Source organism: Carcharhinus amblyrhynchos, chromosome 4 (assembly GCF_965287045.1).
Source record: "Carcharhinus amblyrhynchos chromosome 4, sCarAmb.v2.hapA, whole genome shotgun sequence".
NCBI lineage: Eukaryota > Metazoa > Chordata > Chondrichthyes > Carcharhiniformes > Carcharhinidae > Carcharhinus > Carcharhinus amblyrhynchos.
Window position 1 is genome coordinate 90,378,748 of NC_137327.1, and position 25,802 is coordinate 90,404,549.

The 25,802-nt window shown below is 43.4% G+C and overlaps 1 protein-coding gene across 2 annotated transcripts in view; it reads left to right on the forward strand.

Moving 5' to 3' along the window:
• The window catches only part of nlgn3a (neuroligin 3a), a 274,546-nt gene that overhangs the window by 182,299 nt on the left and 66,445 nt on the right, over positions 1 to 25,802 (forward strand). For both annotated transcript variants that reach the window (XM_080187521.1, XM_080187522.1), the window contains one exon: positions 15,512 to 15,697. In XM_080187521.1, the coding sequence (XP_080043647.1) occupies positions 15,512 to 15,697 (186 nt within the window). The remainder of the gene's footprint in view (positions 1 to 15,511; positions 15,698 to 25,802) is intronic.

Sequence of the window (25,802 nt, forward strand, 5' to 3'; positions counted from 1 at the left end):
GGTCTGGCCCAATCACATGGTCCTCAGAGGACACCCTGTTAAAGGGGCAAGCCTACCACACTCTTTTCTCCCCTAACTGCAGAGTTCACTTATGAGTGAAATGAAAGAAATATCATTAACATAGACTTGCAAGTTACAACAGGAATACCCAAGAAAAACTCATCACAAGTTTATAGACTTCCAGACCCTGATAGAACATCTCAACTCTGTGTTGCACCCTTCGGAAATTGATGAATCTGGTTGGGCAGTTGTGAAAGGTAAACTCATCAATCCAGGATCGAGACCTTCTTCTGTAGCTGCTGCCTATTCAGTTACAGAAACTATTGATTGCTCAGGCTTCATTTGTATGAGAGGGATCCCTGTCTCCATCACAGGTGAATCCAAATCTACTGCAGGGATCATCTGATGATCCACTGTCTCAGGTTCAGCTCTCTTCCTCAGATGACCTGCATGTTTTTTGGCATGACAACCTTGTATGCCTACAACATAGGAGACTGATTCATAGAACATACAACACTACAGCACAAACAGGCCCTTCGGCCCACGAGTTGCGCCGATCACATCAACACCTACCAATCTATAGACCTATCTATAACCCCCAAACCCATTAAACCCCATATACTCATGTTCTTTCCATATTTCTTCCAGCCACTCACATCAGTCCTGATACAAATTTTCTGTAAAAAGTCTGACAACACCAGGTTTTAGTCCAACCTATTTATTTGATAATATACTCACAAGCTTTCGAGGGACACCCTCTTCGTCAGGTGAATGGAGAGTTCTGGCCTCAGACAGAGCATATAAAGCACAGACAGTTTAGAGATTACTGATTAGAATGCGAATCTTTACACCTAACCTGCTGTTCAAGACCTGAAGTGGCTGATAATGTGAGTGGAAGGAGCACTGATCACAGGTTAAAGAGATGTGTATTGTCTCCAAGCAGTACAGTAAGTGAGGTTTTGCAAACCCAGGCAAGTCACGGGGGTTACAGATAGTGCGACATGAACCCAAGATCCCTGTTGAGATCGTCCTCATGTGTGCGGAACTTGGCTATCAGCCTCTGTTCAGCGACTCTGCGCTGTCGTGTGTCATGAAGGCCGCCTTGGAGAATGCTTACCCGAAGGTCAGAGGCTGAATGTCATCAAACCAGCAGACAAAGGAGGGGCCATCGTTATACTGAACAGAACGGATTACTGTAAAGAAGTGTACCGACAACTAAACAATGAGGAACACTACAGACAATTACCCACAGATCCGACCAAAGAACACACTCGTCAACTCAACAATCTGATCAAGACCTTTGATCCGGACCTTCAGAGCACCCTCCGTGCTCTCATTCCACGTACTCCCCACATTGGAGATCTCTACTGCCTCCCAAAGATACACAAGGCAAACACACCTGGCCGTCCCATCGTATCGGGCAATGGAACTCTGTGTGAGAACCTCTCCGGCTACGTCGAGGGCATCCTGAAACCCATTGTACAAAGAACCCCCAGCTTTTGTCGCGACACTACGGACTTCCTACTGAAACTCAGCACACACGGAGCAGTTGAACCAGGGACACTCCTCGTCACAATGGATGTCTCAGCGCTCTACACCAACATCCCCCACAACGATGGCATTGCTGCGATTGCCTCAGTACTCAATGCTGACAACTGCCAGTTTCCAGATGCAATTTTACAACTCATCCGCTTTATCCTGGACCACAATGTCTTCACCTTCAACAACCAGTTTTTCATCCAAACACATGGAACAGCCATGGGGACCAAATTTGCACCTCAATATGCCAACATCTTCATGCACAGGTTCGAACAAGACTTCTTCACTGCACAGAATCTTCAACCGATGCTGTACACTAGATACATCGATGACATTTTCTTCCTTTGGCCTCATGGTGAACAATCACTGAAACAACTATATGATGATATCAACAAATTCCACCCCACCATCAGACTCACCATGGACTATTCCCCAGAATCAGTTGCATTCTTGGACACACGCATCTCCATTAAGGACGGTCACCTCAGCACCTCACTGTACCGCAAGCCCACAGACAATCTCACAATGCTCCACTTCTCCAGTTTCCACCCTAAACATGTTAAAGAAGCTATACCCTATGGACAAGCCCTACTTATACACAGGATTTGCTCAGATGAGGAGGATCGTGACAGACACCTCCAGACCCTGAAAGATGCCCTCATAAGAACAGGATATGGTGCTCGACTCATAGATCGGCAGTTCCGATGCGCCACAGCGAAAAACCGCACCGATCTCCTCAGAAGGCAAACACAGGACACAGTGGACAGAGTACCCTTCGTCGTCCAGTACTTCCCCGGAGCGGAGAAGCTACGACATCTTCTCCGGAGTCTTCAACATATCATTGATGAAGACGAACATCTCGCCAGGGCTATCCCCACACCCCCACTTCTTGCTTTCAGACAACCACACAACCTCAAACAGACCATTGTTCGCAGCAAACTACCCAGCCTTCAGGAGAACAGTGACCACAATACCACACAACCCTGCCACAGCAACCTCTGCAAGACATGCCGGATCATCGACATGGATACCATCATCACACGTGAGAATACCGTCCACCAGGTACATGGTAAATACTCTTGCAACTCGGCCAACATTGTCTACCTGATACGTTGCAAGAAAGGATGTCCCGAAGCATGGTACATTGGGGAGACCATGCAGACGCTACGACAACGGATGAATGAACATCGCTCGACAGTCACCAGGCAAGTCTGTTCCCTTCCTGTTGGCGAACACTTCAGTGGTCACGGGCATTCAGCCTCTGACCTTCGGGTAAGCATTCTCCAAGGCGGCCTTCACGACACACGACAGCGCAGAGTCGCTGAACAGAGACTGATAGCCAAGTTCCGCACACATGAGGACGATCTCAACAGGGATCTTGGGTTCATGTCGCACTATCTGTAACCCCCGTGACTTGCCTGGGTTTGCAAAACCTCACTTACTGTACTGTCTGGAGACAATACACATCTCTTTAAACTGTGATCAGTGCTCCTTCCACTCACATTATCAGCCACTTCAGGTCTTGAACAGCAGGTTAGGTGTAAAGATTCGCATTCTAATCAGTAATCTCTAAACTGTCTGTGCTTTATATGCTCTGTCTGAGGCCAGAACTCTCCATTCACCTGACGAAGAGGGTGTCCCTCGAAAGCTTGTGAGTATATTATCAAATAAATAGGTTGGACTAAAACCTGGTGTTGTCAGACTTTTTACTGTGTTTACGCCAGTCCAACGCCGGCATACCCACATCATGACAAATTTTCTGACCAGAACTAAACCAACAACTTGGAAAACTCTCAGGGAAATGTTTCCATCTCCCTGCCACGTGAATCGTAACGGGCGGAGAGGCGGTCCATACAAAGGTCTGTTGATCTCGGGCAGAATTTTCTGGTTTTGGGGCAAGCGCAACTGGAAAATCCCACAACTGGAAAAAGAGGAATCTCTTATTTTCTGGAGTCATGAGTTTATTTCTGGGAGGCTTGTCTAGCCTCCAGCATCCGCATGAAATCTGAGCCTAACATATCCAAACATGTCCGTAAGCAGCGTCCCATTAGTTGTTAACTTGACATGATCCCTGTAGTCACATTTGGCATGGTTTTGTATGACAAATAGCTATACATGGAGGTAGAGGCCAATTAACTTATCAATAATTTGAATGTTTGTACAGCGTTTTCTGCTAACTTGTCGGAGGCTGGATGATAAGGTAACATGGCGCATACCATTTGATTTGACAAATTTTTGAAACTCCTCTGCTGTAAACGCTTTGCCATTGTCTTGACACTAAGACCTCTGGAATGTCATGGATGGCAAGAATATGCCTCAGTTTGTCAATAGTGACTGTGGCCATGGTGGCCTTCATTAATTGGGACATTCAACCATTTAGGATGGGCATCAACTAATATAAGACATAGGGATAAGCACAGTGGGACAGTGGTTAGTACTACTGCCTTATAGTGCCAAGAACCCAGGTTTCATTCCAACTTTGGGTGTCTGTGTGGAGTTTGCATGTTCTCCCAGTGTCTGCATGGGTTTCCTCTGGGTGCTCCAGTTTCCTCCCACAGCACAAAGATGCATAGGTTAGGTGGTTGCACCAGGGTTCAGATAAATTTTGATATTAGCCCCCCTTTATTTGTCTGTATTCCTTTTGAAAAACCCCTGAATATTTATACAGCAACTTCAGAAAACCTCTATTGCATAGGTTTATTATTTCCAACCAATTTACTTTATCTGTTTGAGCCAATCATGGACCATTAGGCAAGACCTGTGACCTTTAATTACCAGGACAGATAGCTGTGCCATTTACTTGTTTAGAATACAGTTATTGTTGCTGACCCCAAGGTCCTCAATGTCCGTTGTGTAAATGTAGACAATGTGTCTTCTGACTCACTCAATCTCAATGGTTGGGGGCTTTTTTGAAGGAAGTGGAATGCCTTCTCCCCCTATACCATTACATAGCTCCTGTGTTGGTTTCTATTTTAAGAGATTTGCCATTTATCATCAAGGCTATCTTTATAGGGGGCACTTTATTGGACCTGATTCAGAGTAAATGACTCAGGTTTCTTGTAGGGCTCCTCAACCACTTTTTAAAAGGAGTTAAACTAATTTGTGTTTTTTTTTAATTTGCACGTTCTGTCCTGACTGCTTCACTCTGCACCACACTTGTAAATGACCTTCCTAATACATCTGGAACACACATAGTTGCTGCATTGGCAAGCTTGAAAGTGGAGTCACAAGTGGACAAAGTGATGAAGAAGGCATTCGGTAAAAGCCATCCACCTGTGACTGTGGTGAATCGTAGTCACCTCAGACATTGTTCCTGACAATGGTGAAGGAAGGGGAAGTACCCTCGGAAGACCGTTGGTGGGTAGAGTCTTCTGTAGACAGCCCTCCTCCTCCCTCTGTAAACAGCTTCCCCACTTTGCAGTCTTAACTTCAAATCACTGTTGTTTTGTGGACCAAGAAGAACTACATGTATGGTCCCATAACTCTAGCAGGTTTTCTATGCACAAGGCAGAAAAATCCACCAGCCTCCCTGTCAGGAAGAAGCAGGAAAGAACTCCCTCCAAAATCTAACCAGTCACTGAAACGCCTTCAAGAACATACCATAGTATTTCCAGAAACTTAATGAAATCAAAGACATGCAGGTTAGGTTAATTGGCCATGCTAAATTGATCCTAGAATCAGGGGATTAGCAGGGTAAATGTATGGGTTACAACAATAGGGCCTCGGTGGGATTGTGGTTGGTGCAGACTCAATGGGCCAAATTGCTGCCTCCTGCGCTGTAGAGATTCTATGATTCTATGAAAGGGGGTCAAAAGCTCCTCGTTGTAAGTTGGATGGTTGGGGTTCTTTAAATAGCAGCACTGGGTGATCCATCAAGTAACTGAATTAATGTTCACCTGGGAATGTTTAGGACACAGCATTCATTGGAGCTGTGTGCTCTAAATTGACAGGAAGTGTATTAAATCAGCCTGAGAAGCTGGATGATCTCATAATCTACCCAGTGTTATGCACAATTACCCACAATAGTGCCATTACCAGCATGGGACACTCCATCGGCTGCAACTCATGTGATACATCTATCCATTTCCTGCAGTTGCAGCTTCCACATTCCCAACTCCAGCAGGAATGTTTCAGTCTAAATGGATTGAATGGCTTGAAGAAATGAAATCACACGATAGCGAAACAAAAGCCTGTTTTAAGGACAAAGTGGGAAGAACTTGCATTCCTGCAGTCATTTTCATGCTTTCCTGAACCCCAGAAGGAACATTCATTTGTACCTCTGAAGACTGAAAGATTATTCGAATGGTATCATTTGAAATTCTCTTCAATATCTGGTTTGAAGCTCTCATAAGATAAATGTGTGTGTGCATCCAGACACCTGAAAAGAGAGCTCTTGATGTAATTTGATTAATTTTTACCAGTCAAATAGATTTGGTCTTAACCAATGGAGACTGATCTTGGCCATGGATACCAGTGTGTGATTCTTACATTATCAGGATGGCATTCACATGCATGGTACACTAATTAGATATGTATTTCCATTCATCTTTCAGATCATTATTTCAATCCTGTGTTTTTAATTCAGTAGGTCCAAACCCTGGTTCTCTTAATTTTAAATTTTAATGATTACTATTGTGGTTGTAAGCAACCTATCAGACACAACCTGCTAAAACTTACAATCACAGAAAATATTCTGTCACATTATATTCATAGAAGGGTGTAAAATAGACAGAAGATAGATGGTTGCCCTACTTTGTACGCACATTCCCTTTTTTTACCTACTGGAAACATATCCAAGTCCAGACTGGGCCCCTATTCAAGTTCAAACCTATTTCAATTAGCACTTTTGGATTCTGTACAAATCCATGCAATAGTCTTTCCATTTATATTAATGATAACTATGAAGTCAGCTCTTCAAGCTAGTGACTAAAACAGATTGTTTTATGCAGAGGTCATTAAATGTCATCTCTTCTTCAAGTAATACAATGTATTCTCCTTCACTCTGAAAAACAATGAAGTGAATTTTATGAGGCAAAGCAATTAAGAAATATATAGATAATCCTGCATTCTTTAAAACAAATTACAAATTTTCTCTTTCCCTGTTCTGCTGGGTAAAACCTGGGCTTCAAAGCTTATTCAAGGTACAACCAACCAGTGTCAGTGGGGTAATTTTGACTCCAGGTCACGGTGTTTAATTGGCTATATTTGAATTGTCACCATTATACATCTGCCAATTTTCATCTCTTTTCAAACAGTTGGCAGAGATGTATAACCAGAGGCTGATCTGATATTGCTTGTTTTACACCATTGTCCAAAGTCAAGGTTATCCCCAGTGTGTCAGGCTATTAACAGAAAATTCAGTGATCTCTGCTGCAGCTAAACGTTTCTGTGGGATTCACTGATGAATCAACCAATTGCTACAGGAAATGAGGGGGAAATAATTGCCAAAACCTGCAGGCTTGTAAAAGACAAATTTCCTTTCTGGAAAGAGCAGTTAAAACAAATAAGATAAAACAATTTCAAGATTCAAACTTTCCAGAAAATATTTGACTGAATATTTTGGAAGTAGTCACAACGATGAAGAATAATGCTGAATTTGGGGCTACCCACCAACAGAGATTTTTTTTGTGTTGTGAGAATTGGGAAGCTTTTCAGAAGGGGAACTCAGGGGTGACCTCAGGCTGGCTGTAGTTCAGTCTCCAGAATACAAGGATCATGCCTTTTGATTGAAGGATGCATTAAAGCATAAATAAAGTCTTTGGCTCACACATGACTTACTATTCATTTTATACCTGACTTGTGACCTGATTTGTGTCCAGAATGCTTCAATTGGGGAAATGAAGAAGAATGAACTTGCATTTATGTGGCATTCTTTATTGCCATTTTCAGTCTACTGGAGTGCATTATTACCAATTAATTAGTTGCTGATTATTTGATTTGATTTATTATTGTCACATGTATTGGTATACAGTGAATATTATTGTTTCTTGCGTGCTACACAGACAAAGCATACCATTCAGAGTACATAGTGGAGAAGGAAAGGAGGGTGTGCAGAATGTAGTATTACAGTCAAAGCTAGGATGTAGACAAAGAACAACTTCACATAAGGTAGGTCCATTCAGAAGTCTGATGGCAGCAAGGGAAGAAGCTGTTCTTTAATTGGTTGGTATGCGATCTCAGACTTTTGTAACATTTTCCTGACTGAAGAAGGTGGAAGAGAATACGTCCTGGTTACTAGGGTCCTTAATTACACTGACTGCTTTTGCAAGGCAGTGGGAAGTGTAGACAAAGTCAGTGGATGAAGTTTAGTCGCTCTTGAGATAGGAGTGTCTTGAGGTACAATGGTAGCACCCCTACCTCTGAATCAAAAGCTCCAGGTTTGAGTCCCCTTTCTAGGACCTGATAGCCATAGAAGGTGCATTCATAAAGATTGATTGTCAACCTGCAAACCTTTCATTTGCCTATGGCAAGCAGTAAGAGAGCCTCCAGGTCAGCTAGAACCTGCAGAAGGTAACACCAAATACACCATTTCCTCCATTTCTGCAGAATGAAGAGAAAAGGAAAATTAAATAAACCAGTTGGATGAATTTAAAGTATGGCATCATGAAAAATATTTATTTAATGGCTGTATTTTCCCACTAGCTTCAGGATTCTGATGGAGAGGCGCTTGTCACGGATTAAAGGGATCATTAGGTAGAATGTAGGTACTAGGTAGAATTCATACATAATTAGGACATTAAACTTTAGATTTGAATAAATGACTACAGGCAGAAAATGGGCCATTTTACCCAAGAGTCTTTTGCATACTCACAGGAGCAGTGCTGAATTTAATTAAAGACAGATGAACATTACTTCTTGTTTCTAGAATCCACTGGAATTTTTGAGTCCAGGTATCGATAAGCTCTACCTTTTCATGATTTTAAATGCTTTATTCTTTACCAAAAGAATGTTAGTAGGATTGTAACATCATTAATTATCGTTCAGGCTGGGAACTGACACCATTTTCTATTTAGAAGGGATCCTTAACATCTAGCTCAGGATGTCAGGAAAGGCTAGTGGGCTTCGAACAATGAGAATTGAACATTATCAGACACCTTTTATAAAGGACAGATGTTTAAGAATGTAGGCTTTAAATGAGCTAGAAAAAAAAACAGTGGATGCAATTCTCCAAAAAAAAAACCAAGTGTCATCTCTGGCAGGAAATGTGATGGTAATCCCACAGGATCGGTCAGCGCGATCCCAATCACAATCCTCCGCCACTTGCTCATTTTTTTGGATGGAAGGGAGGGGGGGTGATTTATGATGTGAATGAGAGGGACAGGGCATAAAGATGCCAGCAAGGCTGCTCCTCAAATGTCAAATACCCCGATCTCAGATTAACTTTGAAGCCTCCCCCAATTGCTGGCACCAAAAGCTCCACTTAATTAGTGACATCATCAGAGCTCCACATCATTGCTGGCATCAAATCTCCCCCCCTCCACCCCCACCATGTGTGCGAATGCCCTCAATGGGCTCTCCTATAGACCCCAGCCTTTAAGACTGTACTCCTTTCATGCCCCTCCCTTTTGTAGTGTCAACGTGGTACTGTCCCTGGCAACCTGGCACTGCTAGAGTGCTGGGGGCACTACCAGGGCAACCATGTCCTTAACCACCAATGGCCTCTGAGCTCCCCAGCATGATCATCACATCTGATGTCCATTTCTGGAGACCTGAGGCTGGATTTTATGGCCTCACTCATCCCAAAACGGTAAAATCCTGCCCACGGTCAATGGACCTTCCCATGCTCCGCCACTCGCCCGCTCCGATTCCTGTAATGGACAGGCTGATAAAATTCTGGTCCAGTCACACAGGTGCATGGGAGAATTAAAGTAAAGCCAGTTTTGAATATTTAAATTAATTTTTATGCGCGCAATTCTGGTTCATACCCTCGCTGTGCATCCACCAGAAAGCAGATAACATTGCCTGCTGGAGGCGGGAAGAATCTCAAAATGCAATCTTCTCGTCGCAAATTCTATTATGACCCCTCTCAGAACTCACCAGCCATAATGGGATTTGAGCCTCTGGGAATGAGCCCCAGAGTTTAAAAATTACTTTACAAAATATAGAGACAAAATATTTGAACATAATGCCAACATTTATTGACGAGATAAACACTCACAACGTTCATACAGGACAAGCCTCAACAATTAAATAAACATCAATAATAGTGAATGATAAAGGATGATCAAAAGGGAGTAGTTTAAACAAAGAAACAACACATAACTTCTAAGAATGATGTAATTTAGTTCAATGGGGTATAAATAGCACAATTTTACCAGCCACACATGCCACACTCCCGCTGCAGCAAAGTCCCAGAATTTGGTGCTCAGCCAAATTTACATTCACTGCAGTGGGATGGGAAAATTCTGCCAGCATGAATGGCCATAATGTTCCGATGTGGATGTGCCGGCGTTGGACTGGGGTAAACACAGTAAAAAGTCTGACAACACCAGGTTTTAGTCCAACCGATTTATTTGATAGTAAACTTACAAAGATTCTCATTCTAGTCAGTAATCTCTAAACTGTCTGTGCTTTATATGCTCTGTCCGAGGCCAGAACTCTCCATTCACCTGACGAAGAGGGAAACCTCGAAAGCTTGTGAGTTTACTATCAAATAAATCGGTTGGACTAAAACCTGGTGTTGTCAGACTTTTTACTACATAATGTTCCGACCAGAGGCTTTTTCTCCCGAAACTCCAAAGTATGGAGGAGGAATTTTAAAACCAATGCTTCTCAATGTTGAAGAGCCGGACACTTTAACTGAGCCATTTTTGTGTTTTGCTATTCAGATCTCTAAACTAAACTGCTTTAACTATTTGATGGATACCATGAGAGATTTTTATCTGTAGTATTTAAGAGTCCCTTTTACTGGATTAAAATTATAAGGAAGGTTATGTTTTCCATCTTTCTACATTCTTTAAAATTGTGATGTATTCATCTACTTTAAAGTGTATTGCATGTTAAGGTTTTTTAATAAACTTATGAATAATTTATTGAGATATAGGGCAGAACTTTACAAGAATGATTCTAAGTATCCAGCTAATGTGAAAATGGGAGAGTTCCTGATTTACTTTTGGGCAAATTTTACTCCCAATCTTAGGAACTCAGTCAGTAACAATATGGGCTAGACTGTTTCTAGCTGCTGCAGGCAGTGGGCTAGGCTTAAATCATCTGCCAGCCTGCAGAGGGAGCTAATGCGCATACATAGATCTCTGATTCTACACATGCACAACTCCAATAGCACGGGTCTGACAGACAGAGAGATAGCTTTCAGGCCCCTGGTATTGCAGGCACCCTCAAACTCCCCCGCTGTACCCCGCACAACCCCAGGGGCCTGCGGTCACTGATCGCGAGCCCGACACAGCTCAGAGATATCGATCCGTCACATCCTCTGCCACCTTGACCTATCATACCTCTCTCCCCTCCACCGGTGATGGTGCAGAGTGGCAGCAGGCTCCTCCCATCCCCCGCTTCAATTACCTGAAGGGGGCAGCAGGCCTCCCTCCCCACCCATCCAATCAGAGGCAGAGTGCACAGCAGCCCCCCCCCCCACACCACCAATCAAGCTGCGCCTTCGGGCCCCAACATTTCAACATTTTATGTCCCACCCCTATAAGCCCTGCCCCTCATAAGCCGTGTCTCCATATGCCCTTCCCGGTGGATTGTGCCAAGGTGCCAGCCTGGCAGTGCCAACGTGCCAGGCAGGCACAGCCAGGCTGACATTGCCTGAGGGGCACCTACCCTTGCCCTTGGCCTCCCCAGGGGGCTTCAATGGCCTCCAGTTCCACTGGCAAGATGAATATAACTGTTCTGCATTAATAGGGAGCAGGTGTTTTCCCTGCCAGAGGGAACCTCTCCCAGCGAGGCCATAAAGGCAAGCGAGCCTGCACGATTGAGCACCAGACTCACTAATAACATGCAATTCACATTAAAATATGTTAACATAATTTATTCAGCCTCTTGCTCTTTCCAGCAAAAGACTGACCTTGCTGGAAATCCACCTCTCATCAGATCAGGAGAACCAAGAAATCAGGCATAATTCCGATTTCACGGCTCTCGATGCGATGGGCGGAGCGAGCCAGTAAAATTCTTTCAATAATGTCACACATAGTATTCTGCATACAAAATTAAGGACAGCCTCTCTCTGTAGACTCTTAAAGTGAGATGATACAATTTTTCAAAGAGACCCTCAGATCCTTATAATATCTGGGTAATTAAAACCTAGCTGATATTTATTTAAAAGTGCTATCTGATAGAAGGTAATATTTCTTGATGGTTACCTTCCTTGGGGAAGAAATGGTTCACTTGCTCAGACCAGAAACAATTGTCTGCAGGTCATGTCTATTTTGAACTCAGATGAAAATGCTTATTAGGGGGTAGGTCCTGATCTGGGATAGTCCCAAATGGGGTTAGAATTATAATTCACTTCATGCTAATCAGCAGCATATCCAATGGTTCAAACTTAGTGGAAGAGGCATCCTAACGAGGCACTTCCATGTTTGCCATTCTATTACAGACAATGGGTAGGCTCCTTTTGCTGTAGGTCCAATCAGTGGCCGACAATTCCACTGGGAGAGGTGGGCCTCAACATGAAGCCAGCTTCAGAGGCGTGTGTTTAACATTGAAATTATTTGTGCCAAAGATATTAGCCCCTTGATGCAGAAGGGAAAACACTTCTGATGGCATTGTTTGGCTGTGGGTGTCACTTTTCCTCATGGCCATCCTTCATTGGGCCTGGTGCCGTGGCTCCAATGGCATACAACATGGAGGCTTCCTGCGTGGAGATGGCTGGCCCACATGTAGGGGCAGGGCAAGGACACTCTGCTAGTGTAAAGATGCCAGCATGCCTGGAAAGTTGGACCTAGATAGGTGTATAATCAGTTTAATTGGCTACTCACCGCCGTAGTGCAGTCAACAGGTTAGGTTTCCATCCGTCCACGGAAAACCTCCCAGCAGTGGGAATGCATTTTCCAGACATGACTCCCTCCCATTTTCCTGGCTCCCTCACACCCAAGCCACCATTATTTAGCCAAGAAAATTCAGTCCATAGATACCTGGTCAACAAGGTTTACAAACCATTTGCTTAGCAATGCTTCAGAAGGTATGCTTTCCCCAGATGCTGTTGAGTTGATGATAGCTGAGGGCTGAACACCTGCAGATCACTTCAACAAGAAACTTCAACATGAATTCTTCCAGACTGGTTCGGATGACCTTAGTCACATCTGTCAGGCAGCAGCTCATCACAACTTGAAGAAGGTCACTTGCTGTATTCAGATTACCTCACTGTTAGTATGTCCCAATGAACCTATGAATCAAAGAGAGAGCAATTAAACTCTTCAGATTTGCAGGTTTCCCATAGGTACAAGGAGTAATTGCTGCAACTAATGTTGCACCTAAAGCCCCATCTGACAAGCTCCTTAAATTATGCAGCTAGTGCATAATTCTGCTCTCTCTATACTGTGTGTTAATACCCATTGCACTGGAACCTTTCATGATGCTTTCATCATGCAGCAATCCATCATAACAGCCCTGATAATTCAAAATCATGTATCAAGCTGATTGATTGGGTATCAGAATTATGGACTACGGTCATAACTTCTGATTTCATATGGCATCCACAGAGAGGAAGAATAAATATAACGAGGCTCAGGAGATTACAAGAGCCTAATAGACAAGACTGTTGGCATTCTGGTCTCTTTTTAGATGCCTGAATGAATCTGTTGAAACCCAACGTGAATCATTGTTGCTTGCTGCATCCTGTATAGTAATGATATGCAGACAGGATTACTACTTAATCAAGGTGACGGAGACAATGTTTACAAAGCAGATGGAGAAGGCCCTGACCGTTGCAACAGCAGACATGCACATGAGAAGAAGAGAAAATGGACTAGGGGATCTATCATTCTGCAACAAAGGAATCACTAAATCCAGTCAAATATATAGAATATATAAATTCAACAAAAGCTTCCAATACTGTCACAAATTCAAATTGCAATTGAGTCTTCTACCTGGCACTTGCTTTAGCTTCTAATTTACTACTTCTGCAAAGTACTCATAAATCATGTATGGTTGAGAAGTGACTGCCTCAGAATATTTCTTCTTTGAAGACTAAGGTGGCTCTCATCTCAGTGAAACCGCTGTACCTGACTGGCTTCCATTTGACATTATTTTGCTTTGTCAAGGAATAGAGACACAACAATCACTACTATTATTAAAATGAAGCCTGGGCCCCATATTTCTGACAAGGCTCTGGGCTCCCAATCTGGACACGGCTGGAAGTATGCAACCAGGAACCCCACAGTATCCTGAACACAGATATCATTTGGATTAAAGAGTATAGGTATCGGTAGCATGTTAGATAATACTATATATAAGGAAAGTTAGAGACATTTAGAGACAAACAGAATATAGCCATTGTTTCAACTTCACCTTTTTTAAAAGTGTATTTATTGTCATAACTCCTGAGATCTAAAATACTGAAAGATTAAGAATCTGTAGCTTTTTTTTGGACAATCACCATAACTCTCATGGACTGCACTAGAGTCACTGCAACTCCACTGGAATCCTGATATGGCAAGACATGGCCTTATACTAATGATTCTATGGTTACCCAGTAGAAGCCTGCCTTTACTAGGCCATTGATATTGGGAGTGTAGAGCTGGAATTCCTGTAGCCAAAACCAAAATTGCAATCCAGTATGTAATTTACCAAGCACATCCTCACAACTCCTTGGTGGAAGTGTGTCTGACCATGGAATCTAGGCTAGGGTACAATTTTGAGCCTCTGAAATTGAAGAGTTTTTTTTGGAAGATATGTATGTGTTCCCTTACAAAGAGTATAAATCATAGAGGACTCAGTACTAACTTTGATTCGCCACAGATGTTGCTGTATGCTGTATCTTTTGTGGTGGAGAAGGATTGGTTGAGGGAATTGTACCTTATTATACCCAAGTGTTGTTGAAGGCCTATAACCTTTAGTTGGTCAACTGTGGTGGCTATTGATAAGTACTTAAACTGGATAATGGCCCTAACCCCATGGATCTTTGGGGCACATGAACTTTACTAACAAATAAATAGATCTACACTCACTAAATTAACAAGTTAATTGATACTTCAACTACAGTTTCAATGCGCAGTGATTTCATTCTCTCGGTCTTGGAGGAGAGATACAAGTTGGTTGAAGAGCAGCAAGTGAATGCTCAGGAATTCACCAGAAGTAAACTGTCTACAACTATGCTCTTCCCAAACAAGAGCCTTTGTGCGGGATTCTCTGTATCCTCCCCTCCCCCCTCCAACCCCCAGTCCTGCTGTTACCAATGGAATTTCCCATTGAATCCATTGGGAAACAAATGGTTGGTTGCGCCATTTGTGGGACTAGATGGTCCTGTCAGCAGGAAGAGCAGAAAAACTCCATCCATAGTGTCAAGCTAGTGATAACTACTCACTGGTTTATATGTCTACAAAGGTATTGTTGGGGTAGAAAAATAGTGGGAATTTGAATTGTCTACTTTGTGTTTGTATCTAGATCTTTCCAAAATTTTTGACTAGTGTAATAATGCACTTTTGTCATTTGAATGGTCATTTTATTTGTAGTATTAAAAGTTCATCAGCAGATTCCTCTAAATTAGTTCAGTACATTTCCTCCATGGTTTGTAAACAAAAAGGTTAGGATCTAACAAGCCAAATTTCGCTTTGGGATCTGACTTGTCCAGTATTAATAGCAGCTGAAATCATAACATAATGCACAAGAGATATGTCACAAAGCCTATTTATATTTTTCATGATTGTAAAAGCTTAAGTTTTTCTCACGTTCAGAAAGTGCTGTATAAATACAACACACTACTTACATAGCAGGTGGCATAGTACATAGTGAAATGTTCATGTCCCTGCTTGGCATGCTTAAGAACACATACAATGCTTTCTGTTCATTGCAGGTTTCTTGAGCACTGGGGATCAAGCTGCGAAAGGCAATTATGGATTGCTCGATCAGATCCAGGCTCTGCGTTGGATCAGCGAGAACATTGCATTCTTTGGAGGGGATCCCTTACGCATTACAGTTTTTGGATCTGGAATTGGTGGCTCATGTGTCAGCCTTCTCACTCTATCCCATCATTCAGAAGGTAGGCCATGGAAAAATCAAAATCATTTTGTTTTCCCTCCCCATTGACACAGCTCACTCCTTCTGGTAGTTACAGAATTTGATTTTGAGAGGAGAAACTCAGTGGAACTTGGGAGGGGAGTGGTTGGTGGTCACAAACATGAAGAATGTTAAACAAATGTTGAGAGGGTTGGAAAAATTAAGATGTTCAGAGAAGGTGAAGGTACCAAAAGGCCAAGGTGCATTTAATAATATGGGTCACAACATGAACATAGTGGTTGGGGAAGCAGGCAGTGAAAAGTCTAATCAGCTTGGGAGGCTTCAGTAAAGATGCTACCAACATCCACCAAATTTCAGTCAAAGCGAAAATATCATTCTCAATGAGGTTGTGGATGGCAAGAGCTTTGTTCAAGAATGATGAATTATGGGCAGCTGTTGGAGAGCAAAACATAAATCCACAGAGTCAATGCAGATAGTCAAGATGATCAAAGGAACAGTGGTAGAGGGGGAAAGGCACGCAAGACTGGGAGCAGCAGCTTTTGGAGGATCCAACCGATCCAGCAAAAGATAATAGAGGATCTTTGAACAACAAGTGGAAAACAAAAGAGATCTTGGGAAGCGAGTGAAGATGCTTTAGCAACATCAGAGCAATATTCTGAACAGGAGCAAATCAAGTTTAAAGTTGATCAGTTAGTCACAAGTAGGCTTACATTAAAACTGCAATGAACTTACTTTGAAAATCCCCCAGTTGCCACACTCTGGCACCTGAGGGAGAATTTATCATGGCCAATGCACCTACGGGAATGCCTTTTGGACTGTGGGAGGAAACCGGAACACCCGGAGGAAACCCATGCAGACACGGGGAGAACATGCAGTCTCTGCACAGACAGTGATTCAAGCCAGAAATTGAATCTGATGCTGTGGGGCAGCGGTGCTAACCACTGTGCCACCCCTCAGAGCTAGCTCAACATAAACTACAAGTCCCAGTGGAAGAGATGAAAATTATCTCATTGAAGGAGACCAGTTAGCAGAAAGAGACCATCCAGCAGAGGATACAGAATTGTTAGAAAGAACGTGTAAAAGCTGACATCACAGAAAACCCAGAACTACCTAAGAAAAGGGAGATGACCTAGAACAAAAAAGAGGCTTGTGCTCACGGCCCAATACAATAGCAAAGTAAATTCAACTGTGCACAAAGAATATAATCTTGCAGGTAACAACAGCAATTAAAAATAAACAGGTAGGAATAGGTCCTTTTGTCCATCAAGCTTGTCCTGTCAATCTGTAAGGTCATGGCAATTTAGTAACCTAACTTTATGGGCAAGGTCCTCTGACCTCACAACCATGTGATTCCTGCCAGCAGGAGGTGGTGTGTTGTTTGCTCGGGGTGGGATTCTTTTGTCCTGCCTCTATTAATGGGAATTCCCATTGACGTCACCCATGCTGGTGGGAAACCTGCAGGCAGGGGTGTGCTTCCCACGGGACTAGAGAATCCTGCCAGCATTAATGGCCAAAGAATTCTGGCTAATATCCTTCATCACCAAAAATCTATAAAATTCAGCTTTAAAATTAACTATTAATCCAGTATCAACATTTGCACAAGAGAGTTTCAACTTCTATTACCGTACATGTGTAAAAGTTAATTAGCAAGTAGTTTGATCATTTTATTCTTCAAAGACCCGGTTCACATTTTTAAGCTTTGTCCCCCAAGTCCCAGAGACTCCCCAACTAGTAGAAATGATTTACTCTATCCATCCTATCTTTTCCCACTAAAGTCTTGATTCCTTCAATTAAATCCCCCTTTAACCTTCTCAGTTCCAGGGAGTACAACCCAAATTTGGTTAATTTCTCTTTATAATTAACCTTTTGGAGTCCATGGGTATTATTCTGGTGAATCTATATTGTACCTCCTCCAAGACCAGCAGATAGAGGATTGACATTGTAATTTAGAACAAATTACTTTAAATTGGAAGAGATGAGATACTTGAGATTAAGTAGTGGAGCAAAGTCATAATAACTGAGGTATACAGCAGAACAATGCCGTCCTCATGACGGTCTTGGAAATCAGACTTGATCATCCTCAGATACCTTTGCCAACTCTCAATTCCCAGAGGGTTGATCACCTAAGTTTTGGGTACGTTACTGCATGAACCTTATAAATGTTGGGTCCCTGGCTGTTGAGCATCTCTGCTCAGCATGAGTCCGTAAAACATTTTGCTCATTGACAAGGGTGGACCAAGTATCAGATATTCACCAGTGCCCTTGTGAATGGCTTATCATTGCTCCTAAAAGATGCATTCTCAGATCCCCCAGTGCTCAAAGGTGGACAGTTCTTTATAATCTCAAACAAAAACAGGAAATGCTGGAAATACTGAACAGGTCATGCATTATCTAATGATAGGCTATCCCCAAAATATTAGCATTTCTAATTATCTGCAGATGTTGTCTGTATTATTTGTATTGCCAGCTTTTTCTTTTTGTTTGAGATCTCTGAAATTTTCAGGTTTTGAGGATTTTTCCATATAAGTTGAATTGACTAAAAGAAACCTGGTTAATTCTTGGTGGTAGACTCCCTGTTATGCTAGCTGTAAGTGACTTCATCATCTTCCAAGGGTCAATGCTGTCATAACTGAGGAGTCCAATACACAATCAATATTGACATTCACAGAACGTGATGGTCAGGAGAACTTGTACAGCTGTGCCATCTCTGATGTTGCAAGTTTGACATAGATTGTCCTCAAACTATACTAAACCAAGCTTCAGCGTTTGCTTCCAGTTGGGCCGATTGGCTACAATGCTTTTCCAAGCGAGGTGGTCTGCAATACAGATATTTATTAGGCTGTTTTTTAGGATGTCTTTTTATTGTTTGTACTGACCATCTGGATTATCACTCAACTGATGAAGGAGCAGTGCTCCGAAAGCTCATGATTCCAAATAAACGTGTTGGACTTTAACCTGGTATTGTGAGACTTCTTATTGTGCCCACTCCAGTTCAATGCTGGCACCTCCACATCTGGCGCTGAGCAGCAGTGTGCCATGGCCCTATAATCAGTAACATTGTGTTCCACCCAGCTACTTCTTCACACTTGTGACACCCAGACCATTCAAGCTATTTTCCTCTGGATCTCTCAGTAGAGGCTGGTACTTATGAGGGACAAAATGAAGGCAGCGCATACTCTGAAATGTTAACAAAGTCAAACACACTGTGGCCAGCTTATCAATCCTGGAAAATCTGAAGACAAACAAGAGGTTAGAATGGAGTTCACAATTTGCTTTAAATAGTAATGTATAAAGGTCACTTGATGCAGCTGATTGATAATTAATGTAGGGTTAAATAGGAAAAGAGTTATAAAGAAATGGGGAACTCAATGAACACATGCCCTTCCATTTCACCATCTCTGCTAAAGTCTCTTGCTTCCATTCCTCAAGGGTGACAGTTCACCAGTTTGATGCCCTACACTGGAATTTTGAAGATCCCTAGCAAGTATTTCCATTTTAAATAGAATTTGCACTACACAGCAGTCATGGTACTTAACTGAACTGATCCATAAAAATACAACAGGATCAGGACAGTTAGAATTGGGAGAAACATCTCCCTATTGTAGAATGCAAAGTCAGCACCTCAGTGTGGAAGTGCCTCAGTAAAACTGCAGAATCAGGCTGCCTAAAGAATCCTTAGGCAGAGAATGTTGAAAAGGTTAAATATCCTTCATTGTTATTTATCATTTGAATTTTCGTCCTTACAGCAATAAAAACACTATTGATCCTGAAATTTGTGACTTTCTGATTGCCAACTTCTTTATTTATTGACAGGCTGTGAGCATTATTGAAATAGTTTAGAAACCACCAGGGCACAGTATTTCCGTACAGTCTCCAACTAAAATTATTACAATGTGATTTGTAATAATAGAAGCCTATAATGAAGCTATATTCACAGGAAGGTTTCATTGCCTCCCCTCTCTCATTGTGTTCTAATTCAGTCACCTGAAAGTTGCTGAAACGCATCCCTTGTGGTAATAATTCTGAAATAGAATGGATCAGTCATTACCCAAAAGTGAAATGTGTCGAACTATATTACCAGCAGTGATTGTAACAATATCACTAACAATTCTCAGCAAAGCTTACAGGGTGAAGACATCACCATCCTGGTGGTTACCAGAAACTGAACTGGACCAGCCATATAAATACTGTGGCTACAAGTGCAAGTCAGAGGCTAGGAATCCTGTGGAGTGGACTCACTTCCTGATTTCACAAAATCTGTCCAGCATCTACAAGGTACAAGTCAGGAGTGTGATGGAATACTCTCCACTTGCCTGATAGAGAGCAGCTCCAACAACACTCAAGGAGCTTAATGCCATCCAGGACAAAGCAGCCTCTTGACTGTCACCCCTTCCAAAATATTCACTCCTTGCATCAACATATAGTGGCAGCAGTGTGTGCCATCTGCAAGGTGCAATGCAGAAATATACAAAGACTTGAGCCTTTCAAACTCGCAACTGCTACCATCTAGAAGGACAAGGAGAGCAGATACGTAGGAATACCACCATTCCCTGCCAAGCTCCTCACGATCCTGACTGTCTCTAGGTCAGAATCCTGAAACTGCCTCCCTAGCAGCACTGTGGATGTATCTACACCATAGAACTGCGGTGGTTCAAGAAGTTTAAGATTCAGGCAACTGAAAGGCACAGAATGGTCAAAATTGGCATTCTCAAAAGGCCAGAAGTAGGATAGCATTGTTGAACTAGATGAGATTATAGAAATAGAGAAGATAAGGCCATGGAGAGATTTGAAAACAATAATGAGGAACGCAAAATTTAGATGTTGTTCACTGCAAGCCAGCGTAGGTCAGTGGGCACAAAGATGAGGGGCAAATGGGACTTAATATGAGTTAGAACGGAGGCTGCAGAGTTTTGGATGGTACTGGGTTTATCAAAGTATGTTCATAGGTATGTTTGTATTAAGTTTATCGAGGGCAGAATGTGAGAAATTGGCCTAGAGTGCATTAGAATAGTCAAATCTAAGAGTTTCAAAAACATGGACCAGGATTTCAGCAGCAGATGTGCTGAGGAAAGAGCACTGTTACAGAAGTGGAAGCAGGTATGTGGTCGGACACTCAGCTGGGGCCACATATGGCAATAAAAAGTCTGACAACACCAGGTGTTAGTCCAACCTATTTATTTGGTAATATTCTCACAAGCTTTCGAGGGGACAGCCTCTTCGTCAGGTGAATGGAGAGTTCTGGCCTCAGACAGAGCATATAAAGCACAGACAGTTTAGAGATTACTGATTAAAATGCGAATCCTTACACCTAACCTGCTGTTCAAGACCTGAAGTGGCTGACAATGTGAGTGGTAGGAGCACTGATCACAGTTTAAAGAGATGTGTATTGTCTCCAGACAGTACAGTAAGTGAGGTTTTGCAAACCCAGGCAAGTCACGGGGGTTACAGATAGTGCGACATGAACCCAAGATCCCTGTTGAGACCGTCCTCATGTGTGCGGAACTTGGCTATCAGTCTCTGCTCAGCGACTCTGCGCTGTCGTGTGTTGTGAAGGCCGCCTTGGAGAATGCTTACCCGAAGGTCAGAGGCTGAATGCCCGTGACCACTGAAGTGTTCGCCAACAGGAAGGGAACAGTCTTGCCTGGTGACTGTCGAGCGATGTTCATTCATCCGTTGTCGTAGCATCTGCATGGTCTCCCCAATGTACCATGCTTCGGGACATCCTTTCTTGCAACGTATCAGGTAGACAATGTTGGCCGAGTTGCAAGAGTATTTACCATGTACCTGGTGGATGGTATTCTCACGTGTGATGATGGTATCCATGTCGATGATCCGGCATGTCTTGCAGAGGTTGCTGTGACAGGGTTGTGTGGTATTGTGGTCACTGTTCTCCTGAAGGCTGGGTAGTTTGCTGCGAACAATGGTCTGTTTGAGGTTGTGTGGTTGTCTGAAAGCAAGAAGTGGGGGTGTGGGGATAGCCCTGGCGAGATGTTCGTCTTCATCAATGATATGTTGAAGACTCCGGAGAAGATGTCGTAGCTTCTCCGCTCCGGGGAAGTACTGGACGACGAAGGGAACTCTGTCCACTGTGTCCCGTGTTTGTCTTCTGAGGAGATCGGTGCGGTTTTTCGCTGTGGCGCATCGAAACTGCCGATCTATGAGTCGAGCACCATATCCTGTTCTTACGAGGGCATCTTTCAGGGTCTGGAGGTGTCTGTCACGATCCTCCTCATCTGAGCAAATCCTGTGTATACGGAGGGCTTGTCCATAGGGAATGGCTTCTTTAACATGTTTAGGGTGGAAACTGGAGAAGTGGAGCATTGTGAGATTGTCTGTGGGCTTGCGGTACAGTGAGGTGCTGAGGTGACCGTCCTTAATGGAGATGCGTGTGTCCAAGAATGCAACTGATTCTGGGGAATAGTCCGTGGTGAGTCTGATGGTGGGGTGGAATTTGTTGATATCATCATATAGTTGTTTCAGTGATTGTTCACCATGAGGCCAGAGGAAGAAAATGTCATCGATGTATCTAGTGTACAGCATCGGTTGAAGATTCTGTGCAGTGAAGAAGTCTTGTTCGAACCTGTGCATGAAGATGTTGGCATATTGAGGCGCAAATTTGGTCCCCATGGCTGTTCCATGTGTCTGGATGAAAAACTGGTTGTTGAAGGTGAAGACATTGTGGTCCAGGATAAAGCGGATGAGTTGTAAAATTGCATCTGGAAACTGGCAGTTGTCAGCATTGAGTACTGAGGCAGTCGCAGCAATGCCATCGTCGTGGGGGATGTTGGTGTAGAGCGCTGAGACATCCATTGTGACGAGGAGTGTCCCTGGTTCAACTGCTCCATGTGTGCTGAGTTTCAGTAGGAAGTCCGTAGTGTCGCGACAAAAGCTGGGGGTTCTTTGTACAATGGGTTTCAGGATGCCCTCGACGTAGCCGGAGAGGTTCTCACACAGAGTTCCATTGCCCGATACGATGGGACGGCCAGGTGTGTTTGCCTTGTGTATCTTTGGGAGGCAGTAGAGATCTCCAATGCAGGGAGTACGTGGAATGAGAGCACGGAGGGTGCTCTGAAGGTCCGGATCAAAGGTCTTGATCAGATTGTTGAGTTGACGAGCGTGTTCTTTGGTCGGATCTGTGGGTAATTGTCTGTAGTGTTCCTCATTGTTTAGTTGTCGGTACACTTCTTTACAGTAATCCGTTCTGTTCAGTATGACGATGGCCCCTCCTTTGTCTGCTGGTTTAATGACAATGTTGCGGTTTGTCTTGAGAGCGTGGATGGCGTTGCGTTGTGCTTGGGTGATGTTCGGGGCTCTCTTGTGAGTGCGGCTGATGAATCTGGTGTTAACGCACCTCCTGATGGTTTGGGCATACAAGTCCAGTCGAGGGCAGCGGCCTTCCGGAGGAGTCCAATTGGATTCCTTCCTCTTAGGCTGTTGCACTGCGGATCTCTGTGTCGGCTGTTCTGGTTCATCGACTGTCTCATTGTGTTCGTTGCTGGCCTCTTGGGGTCTCTTGGGCAAGACTGTTCCCTTCCTGTTGGCGAACACTTCAGTGGTCACGGGCATTCAGCCTCTGACCTTCGGGTAAGCATTCTCCAAGGAGGCCTTCACAACACACGACAGCGCAGAGTCGCTGAGCAGAGACTGATAGCCAAGTTCCGCACACATGAGGACGGTCTCAACAGGGATCTTGGGTTCATGTCGCACTATCTGTAACCCCCGTGACTTGCCTGGGTTTGCAAAACCTCACTTACTGTACTGTCTGGAGACAATACACATCTCTTTAAACTGTGATCAGTGCTCCTACCACTCACATTGTCAGCCACTTCAGGTCTTGAACAGCAGGTTAGGTGTAAGGATTCGCATTTTAATCAGTAATCTCTAAACTGTCTGTGCTTTATATGCTCTGTCTGAGGCCAGAACTCTCCATTCACCTGACAAAGAGGCTGTCCCCTCGAAAGCTTGTGAGAATATTACCAAATAAATAGGTTGGACTAAAACCTGGTGTTGTCAGACTTTTTACTGTGTTTACGCCAGTCCAACGCCGGCATACCCACATCATGGCCACATATGGCACCAGAGCTGCCAACTGTCTGGTTCCACCTTAGACTGTAGCCAAGGAGAGGAATGCAGTCAATAGTTAGGGAATAGCATTTGTGGCATGGACTGAAAACAATGTAAGTAGTCTTCCCAATATTTAACTGAAGGAGATTTATCCTTATTGACAAAGTTACGCTGCGAGAAGCTAATTGAATGATAGGCTGACAGTGAGTTTAACTGAGAGACTTTTCTGAAGTGAGTTTAACCTAAGAGTGTGAATCTAATGCTAAGCAGTCAATCATACAATCATACAGTGTTTTAGCAGAGAGGAGGCTTTACAGATTTAAAATAAGACAAAATCAAAGCATCATGATGTGACCATCATTTCTGAAAGGCACACAGAGACCAACCCAACAACACATGTCAGTGCCCATGGGTCACCTGTATGTTTTATCAAATCTAGGAATGAACATTGTGCCAGATTTGGTTTACTGCTTAACCATATGTGAACATTAATGCAATGATGTTCATACACCAAATTCATATTAAAGTAAAACACTGCTGGTGCTGGAAATCTGAAATAAAAACAGAAAATGCTGGAAAAACTCAGCAGGTCATAAGAACATAACATAAGAACGTAAGAATTAAGAGCAAGAGTAGGCCATCTAGCCCTTCGAGCCTGCCCCACCATTCAATAAGATCATGGCTGATCTGAAGTGGATCAGTTCCACTTTCTTCCCTGCTCCCCATTACCCTTAATTCCCTTGTCGATCAGAAATCTATCTACCCGTGACTTAAATATATTCAATGAGGTAGCTTCCACCATTTCAATGGGCAGAGAATTCCAGGGATTCACCACCCTTTGAGTGAAGAAGTTCCTCTTCAACTCTGTTCTAAACAGCGCCCCCCTTATTTTGAGGCTGTGCCCTCTAGTTCTGGTTTCCTTTCTAAGTGGAAAGAATCTCTCTACCTCTACCCTATCTAGCCCCTTCATTATCTTGTAAGTCTGTATAAGATCCCCCCTCAGCCTTCTAAACTCCAATGAGTACAGGCCCAAGCTATTTAACCTCTCCTCATAAACTCATAAGGTCTGGCAGTATCTGTGGAGGGAGAAACACGGTTAATGTTTTGTGTCTGTAAGACTCTGGGACTCAAAACATTAACTGTTTTTCTGTCTCCACAGATGCCGTAAGAAGTCTCACAACACCAGGTTAAAGTTCAACCAGTTTATTTGATAGTAAACCTGCTAGCTTTCAAGGTTTACCTCTTCATCAGGTGAGTGGGGAGTTCTGGTCACAAACAGAGTATATGAAGGCACACACAGTTTACAGCATACTGATTAGAATGCAAGTCTTTACAGCTAATCAATTCTTAAAGGTGCAGACAACGTAAGTGGAGATAACATTAAGCACAGGTTAAAGAGATGTGTATTGTCTCCAGACAGGACAGTAAGTGAGATGCTGCAAGCCTAGGCAAGTCATGGGAGTTACAGATAGTGTGACGTGAACCCAAGATCCTGGTTGAGGCCATCCTCATGTGTGCGGAACTTGGCTATCAGTTTCTGCTCAGCGACTCTGCGCTGTCGTATGTCGTTAAGGCCGCTTTGGAGAATATTTAGCCGAAAATCAGAGGCCGAATGCCCATGACCACTGAAGTGCTCGCCAACAGGAAGGGAACAGTCTTGCCTGGTGATTGTTGAGCGGTGTTCATTCATCCGTTGTCATAGCGTCTGCATGGTCTCCCCAATGTACCCTGCCTTGGGACATCCTTTCTTGCAGCATATCAGGTAGACAATGTTGGCCAAGTTGCAAGACTATGTGCTGTGTACCTGGTGGATGGTGTTCTCACATTAGATGATGGCATCCGTGTCGATGGTCCAGCATGTCTTGCAGAGGTTGCTGTGGCAGGCTGTGTGGTATTGTGGTCGCTGTTCTCCTGAAGGCTGGGTAGTTTGCTGCGGACAATGGTTTGTTTGAGGTTGTGCGGTTGTTTGAAGGCAAGAAGTGGGGGTGTGGGGATGGCCTTGACGGGATGTTTGTCTTCATCAGTGACGTGTTGAAGACGCCGGAGAAGATGTCATAGCTTCT